General features: G+C 36.5%; 1 protein-coding gene and 1 long non-coding RNA gene across 5 annotated transcripts in view; one reads left to right on the plus strand and one right to left on the minus strand.

The window, feature by feature from the left end:
- Positions 1–20,717, plus strand: part of CEP85L (centrosomal protein 85 like) — a 147,971-nt gene that overhangs the window by 78,404 nt on the left and 48,850 nt on the right. For all 4 annotated transcript variants that reach the window (XM_002690081.7, XM_010808408.4, XM_015472797.3 and 1 more), the window contains exon 4: positions 16,585–16,706. In XM_002690081.7, the coding sequence (XP_002690127.3) occupies positions 16,585–16,706 (122 nt within the window). The remainder of the gene's footprint in view (positions 1–16,584; positions 16,707–20,717) is intronic.
- LOC132346214 (uncharacterized) overlaps positions 18,411–20,717 on the minus strand; it is a 41,973-nt gene continuing 39,666 nt past the window's right edge. Inside the window, exons 3-4 of the long non-coding RNA XR_009495994.1 lie at positions 20,037–20,238; positions 18,411–18,733 (exon numbers count right to left, since the gene is read on the minus strand). This is a non-coding gene — a long non-coding RNA (uncharacterized lncRNA). The remainder of the gene's footprint in view (positions 18,734–20,036; positions 20,239–20,717) is intronic.

The following is a 20,717-nucleotide window of genomic DNA, read 5'->3' on the forward strand; positions in this document are numbered from 1 at the left end:
CCCAATTTTTTTTGTTTATATATTAGATTAACTTAAAATCACCACTCCTCCAAATTCTGATTCTTAAATCTCGACTGTAATTCTGGAGAAGCTACTTGTTATTTTTAATTTTTAAAATGCTTACAGCAAAGTGAACTCAGCCTGCTTCACTTTCTTATGGGTAACTAAAATCTTTTGCAGCAGCTGCTTATGTGTCCTTAAATGGAGATGATTTTGGCTTCTTCCAAAGAAAGATAAATCCTTTGCTAAAACAAATCTCTTGTTATTTAAAGAATCGGCTAAAACTATCAGAGAAATAATGTTCAGCAAAGGCCCTCTGTGAACATTGCTAAGGGAAAATTTTACAGCTTAAAAGGAAAACCCGAAATTAAGTAAATTGCATGAACGTTTGACATTTTGCTCAGTGCTATTCAAGCATTTTTTCTTTCAATCCTTACATAATAAGGATCTCTGATTATTATCAATTGCCAGTGATTACTGACATTCAAAACCTAGGGACTTGAAATACAACCCTAACATGACTTATAGTAATTTGTCAAATATGACATAGCTGCTAAGTGACAGATGGTTCAGATTTGGACCTCTTTAGTTATAATTCTCTGGTAGGTTGGCATGTTAGAGGGGGAAGCTATAGTGTAACATGGATATGCATTCCAGAGAGTAGCATTTATCAACTAAGAAACTATAAGATGGAAATAGATGAATTATTAAAAACAAACTAATTTTAGCAAGTCTGCTTTAAGTTTGCCTACACATTCATTTGAAAATGAACCTTAGAGGATAGATCATTGTGTGAGTGCCTCTAGTTCTAAGAAAATAGTATTAGTAATACTTAACTTGTATAAAGTAAGAAACTACCACAGACTGAATAAAATATGGCCTAGGTATTTCACATGTTGGCAGATTTGCTCAAAAAGCCTATATAGGTTGACACACACACACGCGCATGCACACACACACATGTACACCCAGAAGGATATTAACAAAGTGTGTGTGTGTTTAGAGTTGGAAAGAGGAGATAAAAATCTACTTTTCAGATTTGTGCAAGAGTGGGGAGCTTCTGTGTCTACCGTTTTCCTTTGGTTTAGCTGCTATTGCTGCAGCTGATCATCATTGTTAGTCTAAACGGAGCTCTAGAAAGTGTTACATCTTCCTTTTGGGCTGATTGCCTAAACAGAAAGTTGTATACTAGGAGCTTTGGTGAACTACAGAATAATCAGTAGGTATTTCCTCAGAAATTCCACTGTGATGGTCTAGAAAGTGTTTTTAGAGGTGCTTTGTCAGAATCTTCATTTGGGTTCAGACTATAGTCTGAATCCATTTTTGGTATATATGACCTTATACAAACTTCTTTAAGCTGCCTTATCTGTGGGATGGGTTTGTCGTGAGGATTTTCCTAAGATGAAATATGTATATAATGACTTAGAGATCTTGCAACACAGTGTCCATTTAGTGTTAGTACTTATTTTCCTTTTGAAGATGATTCTTACAGCCCAAGGGTAGAGTTCAGTGCCCTTTGAACTTGGATAGGAAACATGTTAAAGATCTTTATTTTTACTAAATTCTGAATGAGATTTAGCCTTTCCTCAGTTGTATGTTTACTGTCACTATAGTAGTCTTAGATAATTTCATATAGAACAGTTGGAGGGATATAGCTTGAAATACTATTCATATTCATACCACTTGAAATTATGCAATTAAGCTGTCTGTAAATATTGTTATTTAATGCATTAATAAAGAAGAGCAGAAAAGAAAAAAGGAAATAAAGCAGAAATATTACAACATAAATTTGTTTTTTTTTAAATATTTATTTTGGTGAAATTTCTTTTCTAATGTATGTTTCTCATTTTTTCAAATTTTATTTTAAAACAGTTCTGAATTTACAGAATTAGTGCAAGTATATGGACAGAGGAGCCTGGTGGGCTTGCAGTCCATGGGGTTGCAAAGAGTCGGGCACAACTGAGAACTAACACTTACTTACTTACTGTAGTGTAGTGTAAACCCCACACCTGGCCTCCGCTGTTGTTGACGTATCCGACACAAGTCTGGTACATTTATCACAACAGGTGTACCAGTGTTGATACTTTATTTTAAGGAAACCCATTTTTTCAGTTTTCCCTGGTGTTCCTTTTCTTTTCCAGGATTTCCCAGGACACCAGATTACGTTTAGTAGTCGTGTCTCCTCTGGTCCCCTTGGTTGTGACAGTTTCTTACAGAGCGTCCACAGGTGGGACTTGTCTGATGTTTTTCTCGTGGTGAGGCCGGTTGATGTGTTTTCGAGAGGAAGATCAGAGAGGTAGAGTACCGTTCTCAGCACATACCAAGTGTACATGCCTATCGGCATGACTTACCAGTGCTGTTAACCTGGACCACCTGGCTGGAGTGACGCATTCGTCAAGCTTCTCCATGGCAAAGTTACTCTTTCCCTCTCCTTCCTTCTTTTACTTTCCAGAAGAAAGTTACTGTACACAGCCCACAGTTATGCTTCCCTACCTTAGGAGTGGAGTGTCTATAAAAATTACTTGATATTCTGTGTATTTTATGATATAAAAACACAAAAACGGATCAGTCAGCTTCAGCCATCTGCCAGAAAAAGTCCATGGCACAGAGAATTAAGAAGTCCTGTGCTGGAGGCAGTTTCTGTCTTTGTATGGGGCAGCCCTTTTTGGAAAGAAGACTGACAGGCTAAAACCAAGATCTCCCAGTCTGCTTTTTTAAGCCCTGCTTTTCCAGCTTGTCTCTTATCACATTCCTTTGTATCCTGTGCCCTGGCCCTGTACAGCTGCCTGCAGCTATTTGAACAAGCTATTGTTCTATTTTAAGCCTCCTCACTTTTTGTAGGAATGCCCTCCTCACTAACCTGTGTCCCCGTTAAAGCACTGTTTCAATTTATGTCTTCTGTGCAGCCCTCTCTTTCTTATGATAAACACTTTTGCATGTACCCCTATAATTATCTATCTCATTTTATTGTGTTTAGAAATGTATCTGCCTAAAGTAAATTGCAAGCTCTGCTGATCCAATAACTCATGTTTATAACCTCTTTATTCCTTATAGTATTATTACCTAGTATAGCACCTTGCTCATAGCAGTTCTTATAGATACTGATTGAATGGATGATTGGATGAGTGAATTAATAATGGAGGAACCAGGAAAGATTGCATGGTGGTACTGAATGATTCTGCAGAAGTCTTTTAGGCAGTTAAAAAAAACAAAACATAAATTTTAAAGCTCATTGTGGGGGAAGAAAATAATTGGGAGAGATTGGGGATAAGAGTACAGTAATTGAGAAAATAACTTTCTTGTCATTTAAAAATGATGTAAATATATTTATAGAGTAAGAGTGAGGGAACGTTGAAGTATAAGCCTATACTTGCTAAATTTGAATCTATATATAAATTTTTTAAAAAATTTTATTTACTGTGCTCATTTGATTCATAATAATTCATGGTGATTTATATACTCTTAACATTGCAAAGCCTGCTTTTATGTAATTACTAGTTTTATTAGTTTTAATTTTATTTTAATAGTTAAAAAAATAAGTACCTCTACATTTACCACCTAAACAAAAGCCAAATTTTTAAAAATATTTTTTTAATGTGGACCATTTTAAAAATCTTTATTGAATTTGTTACAGTATTGCTTCTGTTTTATGTTTTGCTTTTTTGGCCACGAGGCATGTGGGATCTTAGTTTACCCAACCAGGGATCAAACCCACACCCCTTGATTTGGAAGGCAAAGTCTTAACCACTGTGCCACCAAGAGAGTCCCCCCAAATTGGGCTATTAATGTATACCTAAATAGGTATATGATCTTGCCCATATTCCCCCTGTTTTCTCCTCCCAGGTAAATGATTAGTCTGATTCCTAGGTTAATTTCTTTACATTTGTTTTTATAGTTTTGTGGCATTTTTAATTTGGTATTCTTTAAAAGTTTGTGTTTTTTTTGAGATTTTACTTTGTTTAAAGGAAATTATGATGTATAAAGCGAGTCCCAGGTGGCTTAGTGGTAAAGAATCGGCCTGCAATGCAGGAGCCGTAGGAGACGCAGGTTCGATGCCTGGGTTGGGAAGATCCCCTGGAGTAGGAAATGGTAACCCACTCCAGTATTCTTACCTGGAAAGTTCCATGGATGGAGGAGCCTGGCAGGCTACAGTCCATGGAGTCTCAAAGAGTCAGACATAACTGAGCACACACACACATGATGTATAAAATCTTTTACACTGAGTGTTTAAACTCCAAGTTGTGGTGTGTGGAAGCAAAAGACCTTTCTAGGTAGACCTGTTTTTTTTTTTTTTTTTTTCCTTCTGGAAACTTTTTGACAAGAAAATTTAAGTTGTGACAGAATTAAAGCATTTTAATACTTAAATATGTAATACAGTAAAATGCAAGTTTTGAATAAATTTTTGTGATACTTGAAAGAAAAGGAGCTTTTCTGGGTTAGACTCCCAGGATTTTACTTAAGTCGTAAGGATTTTGTTCTGTTGAAAGTTTGAGAAATTACTGCTTTAAATTTTAAAGCTACCTAAAGAAGAATTTGTTGAAAAGACATCTAAGAGCAAAAATGATAAGAATAGTAGTCTATGACTTAGGGAATGGCAAAGTGCCTAAAATCATAGAGAAGGGAGGATAGGAGTTATTCATCAAGTTGGTTAAAAAAAAGACCAATACTAAAGTAACTTATAAAACTTAAGAAGATAGATTTTAACTTATAAAACTTAAAGGAAGGTAGATTTTGCTTTAGAAATTGACATGTCAGATGCTTGAAGGCTAAACCATTTTTTTTTAATAAATGCTGAACTCTGGACAGACTCTTGCCTTATTAAATATTAATAACCCAATTAGGAAAGGGGAAGAATTTGACATCAAGAGAAGCCAGTTAGTTTAAAGGAAGTGCTTGTCATGTAGGTTCGCAGAATTTGGGAGAAATTTATGAAGCACACTCCAAGTGATGGAAAGAAATGCTGTAGCATGCTCTGTGGCTTTTTAAGGAATTTGTCTATCAGTAAACAAGTAATGTACAGATAAACATTTAACATTTGGAAGTTAACCACTAGTGCAAGATAACACTAGGAGGACAAGAAAATTCAGGATTGAGAGTCAAATTAGCACCAATATGATTTCTAAGAGAGCTGCATATTTTATACAAAAGAAGTTGACAGAACTGAAGCCAAAAGAAGAAATGGAAAATCTCATTCACACACATACACATAACAGCCAATTAACAACAGAAGGCGACCCTCGAGTCTCCAGATACTTGCTTCAGAACTCTGTAGACCATGAGGTTATTCCTTTGTTAGGAAGATTCCAATCCAATTCAAAGATTTGTAGATCCCGGCGTACCCCACCCCCGTTACATTCATTATCTTTTGCTCTACACCCCAGTGCTTGAGCTCCTTGATTCCTGGTCTCTTTGTTGGCATCATTATTTGTCATCCAAAATGGAAATTTGGGACTGATCCTTGTTTCTGTCTTCTCACAGACTCTGGTCCACTAGGAAATCAAATGCAGATTGCCGATTCGAAATCGCTGTTCCCATGGCCTCATCAGCTCTCCTCTGAGCTTTTATATAACCTACTGTCTTGACCCTCTCCTGTTCTTTACTCTGATATCCAAGTTGCCTTCTCATGGGTAAATTTGGTTCTCACATGCTGAGAACTTTTCTTTATTATCACCATGTCCCTCAAAATTAAAAACCCAAATTTTACAGCCATTGCATACAGAGGTTTTTCCTAATTTGGTGTTGTCATCTCCTCCTAACTGACTGTATTTGACAACTCTGCCATTTGTGAGTTTTATTTCTTCTATCTGGAATCTATTCCTTTCTTTCTTGACTTTATTACTCAAAAATGTGTAGGGAGAAGCCTGTTTGTTTGTTCTTAATTTTTAATTGCGTAAGTATTAAGTATCTCTTACAATTTAGGAAACTCAGATAAATCAGAAGTTGGAGGGGTACTTAATATGTTTTTTAGGTATTTATTTTTTCTTTGCATGCATTTCATGAATGGGGGCTGATTTATTTTTTCTTTACTCCTCATACTACTTATCCCATAGAAGTTAAGGTTAATGGATATTTTAAATATTTTTTGCCATTACAAATGAGCTTGTAAAGGGCTAAGTCAAAGGAAGTTATGGAATACAAATGCAAGTGACCCTTGAATTTTTAGCATAGATGCATTCTTGAAAAGGTTATGTAAAATGGATTTTAATATGTAGAAATCGTGTTTATCTTATAAAGCAAGAGATGTCCCAGCAGAAAAGATTAATAAGCACAACTTTCTAATGTGCAGATGTTAAGTTTTTATCAGCAGTTTAATGCATTGAGAATTGTACCTGTTGTACACTGTTTTGGTATATCACAGTGAATCTGTACTTCCTCCTTAACCCATCTCCAGATTAAAAGCTTATATAGCACAGCAAAAGGATGTGAACATGTCATCTGCTGTTTTCATTTGCCCTTGAGTTGGTCAGAGGAAGTGAGTAGGTTCCAGGGCCAGCTGTTAGCATTAAGATCAAGAGCATACTTTTGGCAAATTTGGTTGTTCAGGCTTTCCTGTTAAAGTATTAATTTTTATAGGTTTATTGCTTAGTTGGGGCCATAGATATCTGAAGAGTTGATTGTTGACTCCAGCATTACTATGTCAGTTTTAAAAATCTAACTTGAAAACATAAAATATCTAAAAAATCAGTGTTTGGATTATTATGAACCTGGGTGCTGAATGTGTGAGAATCAAAAAGTGCTCTTGAGACTTTACACGTACAGAATAGAAGTACAACATAGTCACTGAAGACTTTTTTCCCCAAATGTATGTCTAAAATGCAAACTAAAATTAGTTATATAGATTACTCAAAGATTACCTGGGTCTGAGAGAAATGAGGCTGAGCCTCAAGGTTTGGAAAGCATCATTTTTATTCAAATGTAAGTCTGTTGATTAATCTTTGAACTATGATCTTTAGAGTGTGTATACATATCTTTTTTATTATATATATCATTGCTATAAAAATGTTAATAGAGGTTTTAAGTAATGATAATTTCAGGGATGGTAACCTTTTGAAGTTTGTAAATTTTTAGATTGCTTAATATTTAGCAAATATTACCAGATTCTGTGTTGTGTACCAAGAGTTTTAAAAGAATAAGGCCGGGCTTATCAGGATACAGACTAACTGGGATAGGAAGCACTGTCATAAGTACTGTCATAATACTCTTAATTGCAATACCTGTCTGTGCTGTTCAAAACAACTTTGGATTTTTTTGAAAACTGAGAAACATCCTTGAGGGATCATCGTTAGTCATTCTCTTTTTGTTGATTGTGTGCTATGGTCTAGGGAATGAACTAGACTCTGGGCATTTACCACAAAAATTTTAAAAAATCTCTAACATTGCTGGTGCTGATACTTTTTAGAAAAATACGTGAAGGCATGTTTAAATTGAGCAGCAGTCAACTTGCTTGTCTAAACTCTCAACAGTTTCTCTGAGATTACCCATTGTTGACTCTTGGAATATATATTAAAAAAAAACAACAGTGTTTTAACATATGAAAGAAGAAAGTGCTTAATGGCCCTTAACTGCACTGTCAGAAAAGAAAAAAAGTAGTATATGTATGCCAAGCAAAGTCAGTTAATCCCAGTTGATATAAAGTAGAAGCCGACTCCCTGTCTTCTCACAAGATAACCATCATTCATAAATTCCTTTTGTATCCTTCTAGAAAAATCCTAGATAACATTTTTAAATAATGTAGGCAGTACTTTGGCCCCAAAACACATTTATTATTTTATACTTTTCTTTTACCTCTCAGTGGTACAATATGATAAAAAAATTGATAAGACACATTTTGGTAATCTGCTTTTAAAAATAAGTGGAATATGTCAGTGCTCATACTACCGCTTTGTTTTAGTAGACTCTGGCTCTGTAATCTAAATTTGTTATCCTTAAGTAATTATGCAAAAGGTTTGGAAAATAACTGCATTCTCTTTTTTTACAGGTGAAATACATTGTTACATTTGAATACTTAAGCACTTCCACTCTGAATCTTCTGATTGATTTGCTTAGGGAAAATGGTTCGCTCCTCAATCTTGGATATATCATTTACCCCTTCACTTTTGTGTTACAACTGTAATGAGATCATGTTTCACGCATAGATCATTCCTTTGTTGGCATTTTTAAAAAACATGCTGATGCTAACAAAGATTATACATCAACCAGATTGATTTTTCAGAGGAAAAATGTCTTTTCCTCCAAAAGAAGAGTTAAATTAATAGTAACTTAAGCTGTGTAGCATGGTGGAAATCAGTAACACTTTTACAGTTCTATTTTCATATACATGTACTTTTAAGATATAAAATGTAGCTATGTATTCCTCTCATCAGTTTCTTTTTATCATTTTTTAGAGTCTTTTACCCTTGAAGTAACTTGATATATTTGTATTGTTATTTCAGTAAAGCATATCAGGATGGCAAAAATAGCATCATAGAATTAATAATATAGACAAAGAAATAGTGAGATCATTAAAACCTCAGTTCCTTCTGTAATTTTAACTTCAAGAGTCATGATGCAGACTTTTGTTTATAATTAGTCACTCTGATAAAAAGTTTATAGATCGAATTTTTTATATGATTTGTTTTTATTTTTTAGAGAAATATGTAGTAATGCATTCCATAAATAATAACATGGGCTTAAAGATAGAATTTTTTTTATTTTATGCACATTCTTTTAGTAATAATACAATATGTAAGATACAGATTTTGTTGTAATGATAGTTCTGTAATCCATGTTTTTCCTTCTCTTTGAATAAAAACTCTAAATTCTACATAATTTGTAATTTATTTTCATCTATATTGTTGAGCTTTGTGAATTTACCTTTGGGTGAGGTATCCTGATATTTTTAACAAAAAGCACTCGTAGAGTATCTCTTCAGATAGATTATTCCAGGAAAGAGAGGAAGATTTGCTGTGTTATTTGACATGTTGTGAGTGATGAATGAGCTAAATAACAAAGGCAAATGAAAGAGAGATAACAAACTTGAAGATTTGCAGAGGTTGTAGTCCAGTTAAGTGTGGCAGCACTAGATTATCTAAGTTTAACAGTATTTGTCCAGGCTGAGGCCAAAGAATTTGGAGCTATTTTCAGATGCAAATAGTGCGCTTATTTTAGAAGCATGTTTGACCATTACGTGACATGTTTTGGCAACTTTTCATAGCATCTGGGTCTCATCTAAATAGATATATTTGGGATTGTTGTAGATGCATGTTTTCCCTATTCAATTATTAGACTGAAATTTGCTGTTTACAATGAGGTGGCCATACATACGTTAGAATTCTGGGTGGTTGGGGTCTAGATGCAGAAGAGTTATGCTAGTATACTGGCTAGGCTGGGTTTCCCAGGTGGCACAGTGGTAAGGAACCTGCCTGCCAGTGCAGAGGATATCAGAGACACAGGTTCAATCCCTGGGTTGGGAAGATGCCCTGGAGTAGGAAATGGCAACCCACTTCAGTTTTCTTGCCTGGAAAATTCCAATGGCAGAGGAGCCTGGTGGACCCCAGCTGGTGGGGTTACAAAGAGTTGGACATGACTGAGCAAGAACACTCTGGCTAGACTGTGTGGCTAGGCTACTGTTTTCTTTTCTAAACCACCACTGCAACAGTGTATCTTAATGCATTTTTAGGTAAAACATCTAAATGAGGAGTTCCCCTCCCTCCCTGAGTTTGGTAACTACCAATTATGTATTAAAAATGTTTACTTATAAAAGATGTCCTTGTTTTGCTGAACACATTTTGAAATGTTCCTGACTTTAATGACTTCCTTTCTGTTCCATACTTGGAGTTCACTCACAGCTACATGCCTTTGTAATTATCTTCTAGATTTCATGTTCATGTCTAGTTAAAGTTTTATTATTATTCACAAGCTATAAATTATATGTTCATATGTTTAAATTACTTTCTCTTTGATTACTTACATTAGTTATGGGCAAGTAAAAATATGACTGATGACGAAATTCTGCCACAAAATGGTATTCCCCTCCTGACCAGCTACAACTTTATTGAATGGAAATTCTTAATTGTCTTCTAAATACTTGGGATTAAAATGTATTACTACTGGTCATAGGGAAGACATTATTTGAATATAAAATACTTTCTTCTTTTTCATATCTGGGAGCAGAATTGCCCCCTGTTTAATTGGACAGCTTCATTGTTCTTCTTCAGTATCGACAGCTCTTAAGAACCATCTTGTAGGTTGTTGTACAGGAGGACAAATAATTTTCTCCCTACCATTCTTAGTTCTTAGCTGAGACCCTTGTAATAAAAGATGGATTACAAGAGAAACAAATAGAAGTTTATTAACATGTGTACCTTGTGTACCCATGGAAGATACTCAGGGGAAAATGAGGAGCTCAGAGTGGTAGCTTTAGAATTCAGGATTAGATACCGCTCAATTCAAGAAAAGCAGAGGAAGGATACAGGCCTCTCAGGGGAGATACATGATTTTTAAGAGAGATGAATAGGCCTTAGAAGAATAGATAGGAGCGATGATAACCTTTGAGGAACTTTGGGTACACTGTCTGCTTCTAGTCTTCTTTTCTGTGCTAAGAGCCAGTCCTCTCTGATGAAACTCCTGGGAAGGAGATTTATGACAGTTGAGTTCCTTTGGGAGGATCTGTCTTTAGGCGGAGAGTGGAGTTCAGAGAAAGCCTCTCCCTGCATTGGCTGGATTTCAACTGCCTACCACTCAAAATAATTAACATGTCATTAATTATGGTGGCATGTTGATGAGCTCCTACAGTTGTGTTTTGGAGTGGCATGTTCTGCTGCCCTTCATTGCCAACTCTGTTTTTGCATCCTTGGTGTACAGTATTGACTTCACCTGATCTTTCTGTCTCAATTATTTGTCAATGTAAAATGGTACCGTAGGAAATTATAGCCGAGGCAGTGCATTGTCTCATCCACAGTGCATCTTTGAGTACTTACACATTTTCCCCAGGCAGGCAAGACCTTGATTTTACCGCAGTCTTTCTTTGAGGTAGAAAAATAAAGTTTAAGCCCACGGCGTTTAGGTATACATTTTGTTTTTGTTAAGTTAGTATTGCATTTTGTGGATATGGCACAGTTTATCCATTTATCAGTTAATGGTTTGTTTCCAGTTTGGAGTGATGAAGTGTTTGCCTGTAGGTCTTTGTAGACATACATTTTTCACTTCTTTTGATTAGACACCAAATTCAGTTCCCCATTTAATTAGCTTTGTACCCCTTGTGAAAGTTAGTTGACCAAATGAAATAAGTCGGAGGAAGACAAATACCATATAATGTCACTTACATGTAGAATCTAAAAATGCCAAACTTATAGAAATAAAAACTAGAGTAGTGGTTACCAGAGGTTAGGGCGGTGGGGAGATGGGAAGATGTAGGTCAAAGGATACAAACTTCCAATTTGCTATAAATTATATTAAAAATAAAATTTCATCAGTTTCTTTTCTGTATATCTTAAGTAATGTAGTTGTTTATATAGTGTGCAAAATCATAAAGGTACAGTAGCTGCCTTGCTATGATTTTAATAACTCTTACTAGGTGTTTCAAATTGTGTTCTATAAGTTCATTTAGAATAGCATACACTAAAGCCTCATTATAAAAGCCTTAAAAGGTAACATGTTTCCATAATTGTCATTTTCAGTGTAGGGCAGATATAAACAGATTTTTAAAATTGCATGTAACTCTACCTGCAGCATTTGGTTGTTAGGATTCATTCTCTTTTTTGAACTATTTTAATGAGTCAGGATTAAGGCTTCCCTGGTGGCTTAGATGGTAAAGAATCTGCCTGCAATGTAGGAGACCTGGGTTTGATCCCTGGGTTGGGAAGATCCCCTGGTGGAGGGCATGGCAACCCACTCCCGTATTCTTGTCTGGAGAATTCCCACGGCAGAGGAGCCTGGCGGGCTATAGTCCATGGGGTGGCGGAGTCCGACACGACTGAGCGACTAATTACACACCGCCTGCAGCATTTGGTTGTCATGATTCATTCTCATTTTTAGACTATTTTATGAATCAGGATTGAAGTTTAGTAAGAAGATTGCCATGCAACTGGTTTGGTAATTGTTTAATTGTCTTAATTACAGAGAAAGGTTTCCTTTCCTTTCTTCCTATTTGCTCAATTTTCTAAAGGGTTTAGATCAAGGAAGGTACAAATTGGAAGAATAAAGTCTCATATTTTGTTTTATATATATTCATAAATGTGTCTGGCAAGTATTGGATTGGCCAAAAAGTTCATTCAAGTTTTTCCATACACCGTTACAGAAAAACCTGAATGAAATTTTTGGCCAACTCAATACTTCAGCAGTCCATCTTGTCAATAGATGAAGTGCTATAAACCAAGTATATTGTTGATTGCTTTTCTACTGCAGACCTACTTTTTTCTTTTCTTTACTTCTTTCTTGATGCCAAGAAGTTTTATAAAATAAGAAGAGACTTCTTAGGAAGTTGTCAACCATGGGAAAAATTTTTAGCAGCTAACTTGTGGAAGAATAGAATAATTCATGTCATCTTGTAAATGTCATCATGTATTGTCTAGGCACTTGTCTTACTGAAATAAGTACAAGATGTGTAAAGTAAAGCATAGCTTAAAATATCATGGTATAGGTCTTTCCTGACTTGTAATCCTCAATGGAGGAAACTTTTTTAGATCCTTGGAAGAGGATACCGTAGATGCTCAAGCTGTCTTAGAAGTTTTCTGTTAGGCATGAAAATGATATACAAAAACCAGTATTTAAAATATCTGTAACATGTTACCAGGAGATTAATATTTAATTCAATATATAAATTAAATATATATTCACTTTTATTCTACAAATGTAATAATTATAGCACAAACAGTTTACCATATCATTCTGATAATTTCCACAACTTATGTTGAGTTTTAGAATTATTAATATGGTCTTAGTTGTTACCACCTTTAATGAATTCCTGTTTGAACTACAGTTTGACTAAATTGCATGAAATGACTACCCATTAAATTGATAGTCACTGGAAAAGGTCAGTTTTCATTCCAATCCCAAAAAAAGGCAATGCTAAAGAATGCTCAAACTACTACACAATTGCACTCATCTCACATGCTAGTAGTAACCTGGTGGCTCAGAGGTTAAAGTGTCTGCTTGAAATATGGGAGACCCGAGTTTGATCCCTGGGTCAGGAAGATCCCCTGGAGAAGGAAAATGGCAACCCACTCCAGTACTCTTGCCTGGAGAATCCCATGGAGGGAAGAGCCTGGTAGGCTACAGTCCATGGGGTCACAAAGAGTTGGACACGAGTGAGCAACTTCACTTTCACACGCTAGTAAAATAATTCTACAAGCCAGGCTTCAGCAATATGTGAAACGTGAACTTCCAGATGTTCAAGCTGGTTTTAGAAAAGGCAGAGGAACCAGAGATCAAATTGCCAACATCTGCTGGATCATTGAAAAAGCAAGAGAGTTCCAGAAAAACATTTATTTCTGCTTTATTGACTATGCCAAAGCCTTTGACTGTGTGGATCACAATAAACTGTGGAAAATTCTGAAAGAGATGGGAATACCAGACCACCTGATCTGCCTCTTGAGAAATCTGTATGCAGGTCAGGAAGCAACAGTTAGAACTGGACATGGAACAACAGACTGGTTCCAGATAGGAAAAGGAGTACGTCAAGGCTGTATATTGTCACCCTCTTTATTTAACTTATATGCAGAGTACATCATGAAAAACGCTGGGCTGGAAGAAGCACAAGCTGGAATCAAGATTGCCGGGAGAAATATCAATCACCTCAGATATGCAGATGACACCACCCTTATGGCAGAAAATGAAGAGGAACTAAAAAGCCTCTTGATGAAAGTGAAAGAGGAGAGTGAAAAAGTTGGCTTAAAGCTCAACATTCAGAAAACGAAGATCATGGCATCCGGTCCCATCACTTCATGGGAAATAGATGGGGAAACAGTGTCAGACTTTATTTTTTTTGGCTCCAAAATCATTGCAGATGGTGATTGCAGCCATGAAATTAAAAGACACTCCTTGGAAGGAAAGTTATGACCAATCTAGATAGCATATTGAAAAGCAGAGACATTACTTTGCCCACAAAGGTCCGTCTAGTCAGGGCTATGGTATTTCCAGTGGTCATGTTGGATGTGAGAGTTGGAATGTGAAGAAGGCTGAGTGCCAAAGAATTGATGCTTTAGAACTGTGGTGTTGGAGAAGACTCTTGCGAGTCCCTTGGAAGGACTGATGCTAAAGCTGAAACTCCAGTACTTTGGCCACCTCATGCGAAGAGTTGACTCATTGGAAAAGACTGATCTCTCATCTGATGCTGGGAGGGCTTGGGGGCAGGAGGAGAAGGGGACGACAGAGGATGAGATGGCTGGATGGCATCACCAACTCGATGGACATGAGTTTGAGTGAACTCCGGGAGTTGGTGATGGACAGGGAGGCCTGGCATGCTGCGATTCATGGGGTCACAAAGAGTCGGACACCACTGAGTGACTGGACTTAACTGAACTGAAGTAACATGGAGTTGTAATAAGCAGAGACTTTCGCTTAATATCAGCAATATTGTTTATAGTGCTTAATTGTCTCAAGTTTTTAAGAGCAGTTACTGTCAAACATTTTTTCCAGCTCCTATGATATGAAATTTGAAATACCTTCTTGGTCAGCTGGGCCATAATAGAAAGAGTGAGACGGTGTGGTACTTTTTTGCTAGACTGCCTGTATTTGAATCCTGGCTCTGGCGGCTACATATAAGCTGGTAGATAGTGTTGAAATGGGAGAATTTTGAGAGACTGATTAGCAGAAACCAGCCAGTCAGGAAGGATGCCATGAGTGGTGTCCTGAAGGCCCCCGTTTATGCCAGGAAGTAACTCTTTGTTGGGTGATGGAAAACTCTGAGGAGTGGCCTAAGTAGTGGATAGGACATTCAGGGGTTTGAAAGTGTTAGTCACTGAGTTATGTCTGACTCTGCGACCCCGTGGACTGTGGCTTCAGGCAAGAATACTGGAGTGGGTTTCTATCTTCTCCAGGGGCTCTTCCTGACCCAGGGATTGAACCTGGGTCTCCTGCATTGCAGGGAGAATCTTTACCATCTAGCCACTAGGGAAGCCCTTCCAAGGTGTTTGGGCAGCATCTATTTTCAACCACAGTGAAAATGCTTCAGTACTGCAACAACTAATATATCCATACTGGTGCATGTTTGCCCAGTGTCAACCTGAGTTGTATATTAGGCAGAAGAAAGAATGAAATTCAAAAACTAAATCTCTGACTAACCTGTCTCTATAACCCTGTGTGTCATCTCGACTCCAAATATCTGCCCATTTGACAAAGTGAAGTACCCTGTTATCACCTGGTTTCTACCATTCTTAGTCTGTTCATCTGCTGCTGCCTGAAACATCCTGTCCTTGTATACTTGACAGGCATTTTAAAGGTTTAATCTAGGACTAGTTGATGTCACCCAGTTACTGGTTTATTCAGAAGCAAGTCTTGTCAGTAGATCTTTGGAAAGCAAAGGATAAAGATATTGCTGCAAGTTTGAATTCCTTGAAAGTTGCTTTTTGGTGTTCATGTAGCATCTCTTAGCTTGCCAAGGAATTTGTGTTCCTCTTTGATTTACCAATTGTATTAGTTTCTTAGAGCTGCCATAACAGACAAACAAGGTAGCTTACACAACAGAAATTTATGTCTCACAGTTCTGGAGGTTAAAAGTTCAGAATCAAGGTGTCAGCAGAATGCATTCCTTCTGAGGGCTGTGAATAAAAGTCTGTTTCAGGCTGTTTCTAGTGATTTTCTGGCAATCGTGTTATGTTCATCTCTTTACACAGTCTTCCCTCTGTGCATGTCTGTGTTCACATTTCCCCTTTTGTGTTAGTCTAATGACTTCATCTTGACTTTATCTGTAGAGTCTGTATTTCTAAATGAGGCTCCATTCTGAGGTATTAGGGGTTAGAACTTCAGCATCATTTTGAGGAGTCAGTTCAGCCAGTACCACCAGTATTAAAATTTTAATTTTGTTTCAGTGATAGAAGTTTGAAGATATGTTAAATTGGTTTTGTTGTTGTTTGTGTTGTTTAAATATCTTAAATATTTTTAAAAGTCTAAACATTTTTTTTTCTAAATGATACATTAGAGAGCGGCAGTCATCTAGATTATCTGATTAATAGTTATTTTCTATGGATATATTTACTACTTTGGTAAAATACTTTAGCTTTTGAAATTTTGATGTAATTAAAGGATGATGTGATGAATGACAATTTCAAGATGTGGAAACGCTTCTGGTAATACATGTACAGTCTAGTCGAGCCTTACTGTGCTCCTTCCTTAGGCAGTGGTTCATTTTCTTATTTGCAGAAAGCTTCCACAAGATAATGAGACCAACATCTTACATTTAGTATTATAATGTGTTCTGTTGTCTACCAATTCCTGATTAGATTTGTACATTTACTTTAGAACTTCCTTGAAATTCTTCATGTTATGTTGTATTCACAGGTGTAATTTAAATTTTTTTATGAAAATCATTGGGAAAATACTAGATGACATATAAATATTCCCTTTAGCCACTTCTGACGTACTAATAGCGTAAACATGTTTGTGCAGGTTTTGTCTGGATCATCTCGTCAAAGTTATTCACCTCCCGGCTATCAAGATTTCAGTAAGTGGGAATCAGTGCTGAAAATAAAAGAAGGACTACTAAGGCAGAAAGAGATTGTAATTGATCGGTGAGTCATTTTTTTTTTAATTATTACTGAGTATTCCAGGCATGCAGAAGTGTAGATTAATAAAGCAAGTATCTTTGTACCTACCACTTAGAGTTTAAGAAATAGAACCTTACAAGGACATTGAAGTCTCATGTCTGTCTATTCCCAGTCCCAGACATTTCCAAAATTTTGCCTATCTGAGTACCAAAGCTCTGAAAAAAAAAATTATTTTAAACTGAATAGACTCCTGATTATTCTGAGCAATAAATCTTAATATTAATTATTTATGATCTATATTGATTCTACATCATTTATGTATACTTTGGGGACAATTAAACCTGTTGCCTATCATGGTAATTGGAAGATAGCTTGAGAAGGCATTTTTTCTTAATCAACGCTAGTTACTACTTATTTTCATGTGCTTTTATGAGATAAAGTACTAGGTATTTTAATCTTAAAATTAAATCCTTATTCAAACCTTTAAATATATTTAATAGTTGAAATTTCAAAAGATTTTGCTTAGAAACTTAATGTTAAGCATGATCTGCTGGAATATGAACTAGTGCACAGACCTTCTGACTTCCTTACTCTCCACTATGTTCTCAACCATCTTGAACAGAGCCTGGCATGTAGTACCTGTGCTTAGTGCTTGATAACGTCCATATTAGTATTTATTTATTTATTTGTATTCATTTAAATGAATGAAGATTGCAAGAGATTGTTACAATTGATTTTATGAAAAACTATCTTAAAATATTAGATGTTTCTAGTATAAGTGAATTTTATGTATAAGTATAGACACAGTTCAGAGAAGGCAATGGCACCCCACTCCAGTACTCTTGCCTGGAAAATCCCATGGACGGAGGAGCCTGGTGGGCTGCAGTGCATGGGATCGCGAAGAGTCAGACACGACTGAGCGACTTCACTTTCACTTTTCACTTTCATGCATTGGAGAAGGAAATGGCAACCCACTCCAGTGTTCTTGCCTGGAGAATCCCAGGGACGGGGGAGCCTGGTGGGCTGCCATCTGTGGGGTCGCACAGAGTTGGATATGACTGAAGCGACTTAGCAGCAGCAGCAACATTGGATATATATTTTTAATACTTAATTTATTGTATATACTCGAAATTAATGCTGTTTTTAAACAGACCAAAATTCAGACTTTCATTAATATGAATTGATTTGTCCTCAATGAGAATCACTCAGCTTTTATTATTATTTAGACACCATTATACCATTCTATTGAGTATAAGTTAATAGATGTCTTAGTTCATTTGGGCTGCTATAACAAAATACCGTAGACTGGGTAGCTTATTATTGTTCAGTTACGCAGTCATGTCGGACTCTTTCTGACCCCATGGACTGTAGCACGCTAGTCTTTCCCATCCTTCACCATCTCCCAGAGTTTGCTCAAACTCATGTCCATTGAGTCGGTAATGCCATCCAACCATCTTGTCCTCTGTCATCCCCTTCTCCTCCTGCCTTCAGTTTTTTCCAGCATCACTGTACAGGAGGCACTGATGAAAACCATCCCCAAGAAAAAGAAATGCAAAGAGGCAAAATGGTAGTCTAAGGAGGCCTTACAAATAGCTGAGAGAAGAAGAATCGTGAAAGGCAAAGGAGAAAAGGAAAGATATACGCATCTGAATGCAGAGTTTCAGAGAATAGCAAGGAGAGATCAGAATGCCTTTTTAAATGAACAATGCAAAGAAATAGAGGAAAATAATAGAATGCTTATAGACAATAACCATTTATTTCTCCCACTTCTAGAGGCTGGGAAGTCCAAGGCACTGGCCCATTCAGTGAGAATCTGGTGAGAGCCAACTTCCTGGTTCATAGATGGCCATCTTCTTGCTGTAGCCTCATGTGGTGAAAGGGGCAAGGGAGCTCTCCAGAGCTGCTTTTGTCGTGATGCTAATTGCATTTGTGAGAACTCGGTCTTCATGACCTAATCACTTCCCAAAGACCCTCCACCTCCACCTTCTGTACCACATGTTGGGCGTTAGGATTTAATGTATGAATCTCAGGGAAGGCTCCCAGCGTTCAGTCTATGAAAGTAAGAAATACAGACAGTTATTAATATAGTCTATTAAATATATTTATCAATTTTGTATATATAGAAGGATACTAAGGAAATAATCCAAAATCATTCAGAGTTGCTCAGTTGGCCAATTCTTGTTTTAATTAAAATTTTTTTTATTGAAGTATAAATGATTACAATGTATAGGTAATACAGCTAAATGATTCATATATATCTGTATGTGTATATATATATTCATACATATTTATATATAAATCTTTTCAGATTGTTTTATCATGTAGGTTTATTACAAAATATTGAGTATAGTTCTTTCTGCTATGCTGTAGGCCCTTATATATGTATGTGGTGGCTCAGATGATAAAGAATCTGCCTACAGTGCAGGAAATGTGGGTTCAACCCCTGGATTGGGAAGATCCCCTGGAGAAGGAAATGGCAACCCACTCCAGTATTTCTTGCCTGGACAATTCCATGGACAGAGAAACCTGGTGGGCTACAGTCCATGGGGTCACAAAGAGTCATACACAACTCAGCAACTAACACCATACACTGTGTTACTCTAGTTTTTAATTTATCCATCCCCACCATCTTTCCTGTTTGGTAGCCATAAGTTTGTTTTCTATGTCTGTGAGTTTCTGTTTTGTAAATAAGTTCCATTTGTATCATATTTTAGATTCCACATATAAATGATAATCATATTTTTTTTTACTGTAAAATATTTATCTTGGACTGACTTAGTATGATAATCTCTATATTCATTCATGTTGCTGCAAATGGCATTATTTCATTCTTTTTTATGGCTGCATAATATTGTGTTGTTTATGGGTACCACATCTTTATCCATTCATCTGTTGGTGGACATTTAGGTTGTTCCCATGTCTTGGCCATTGTAAATAGTGTTGCAGTGAACATTGGGGTGCATATCTTTTTAAGTTATAGTTTTCTCCAGATATATGGCCAGGAGTGGGATGGCAGGATCATATGGTAGCTCCACTTTGCATTTTTTAAGGAACCTCCATACTGTTCTCCATAGTAGCTGTACCAATTTTCATTCCCACCAACAGTATAGGAAGGTTCCCTTTTCTCCACATCCTCTCCAGCATTTATTATTTGTAGACTTTTTGTTGATGGCCATTCTCACTGGTGTGAGGTCTACCTAATTGTAGTTTTGATTTGCATTTCTCTAATAATTAGCAATGTTGAGCATCTTTTCATGTATCTTTTGGCCATCTGTGTGTCTTCTTTGGAGAATTGTCTATTTATATCTTCTGCATTGTCATGAGTAGGAGTTGGCTGGTCTAGGCTAGCCTCACCTGGATGGCTTGTATGCTCTCATACAAGCATCTGCAGGGTTCTGTTATCCTGCAGTGTTCTAGCTAGGGTTTGTTTGTAGGGTGGCTGGGTGGAGTTCAAAGAGAAAATGAAGCACACGCAGTCTCTTGGAGATTAGGCTCAGAAATGGCACAGAATCACTTCCTCTATGTTCTGATTGGTCACAAGGCCAGGAGACTTCACCTGTGGACAGAAGGAACAAAAGGTGTGTAAATAATATAGGGAAGGGAATAATTATGGATGTTTTTGTGAATCGTACACCGCACCCAGTGTCTTAAATAATCTTCGATATTAATGCATTTGATATTGTATAAGACAGAGGAAGAAAAAGTAGCTCCTCTTTCTGTAGCAATAGAATCAGAATTTAAAAGCAAAAAATGTTCAAGTATAAAAATCTTTATATAACAAATATTGTACTAAAAATGAGAACAAAATAATAGTATATTTTTTCTAGGAACCAGATTAGAGTAATGGCCTTTAAAATTGTGATAACACATACAGAGGCTATTTGAGAGAGTGAGATGACAAGATTTAGTTTCTTAATGGATGAAGCTAAGAGTAAAGATGCCAAACTTTTCTATTTTGGAATATGGTGTGGTTGATGATACCTTTAAAGTCACTTAACTAAAAATTCTACACTGGATATTATTCCTGAAAATATC

Source organism: Bos taurus, chromosome 9 (assembly GCF_002263795.3).
Source record: "Bos taurus isolate L1 Dominette 01449 registration number 42190680 breed Hereford chromosome 9, ARS-UCD2.0, whole genome shotgun sequence".
NCBI classification, from domain to species: Eukaryota; Metazoa; Chordata; class Mammalia; order Artiodactyla; family Bovidae; genus Bos; species Bos taurus.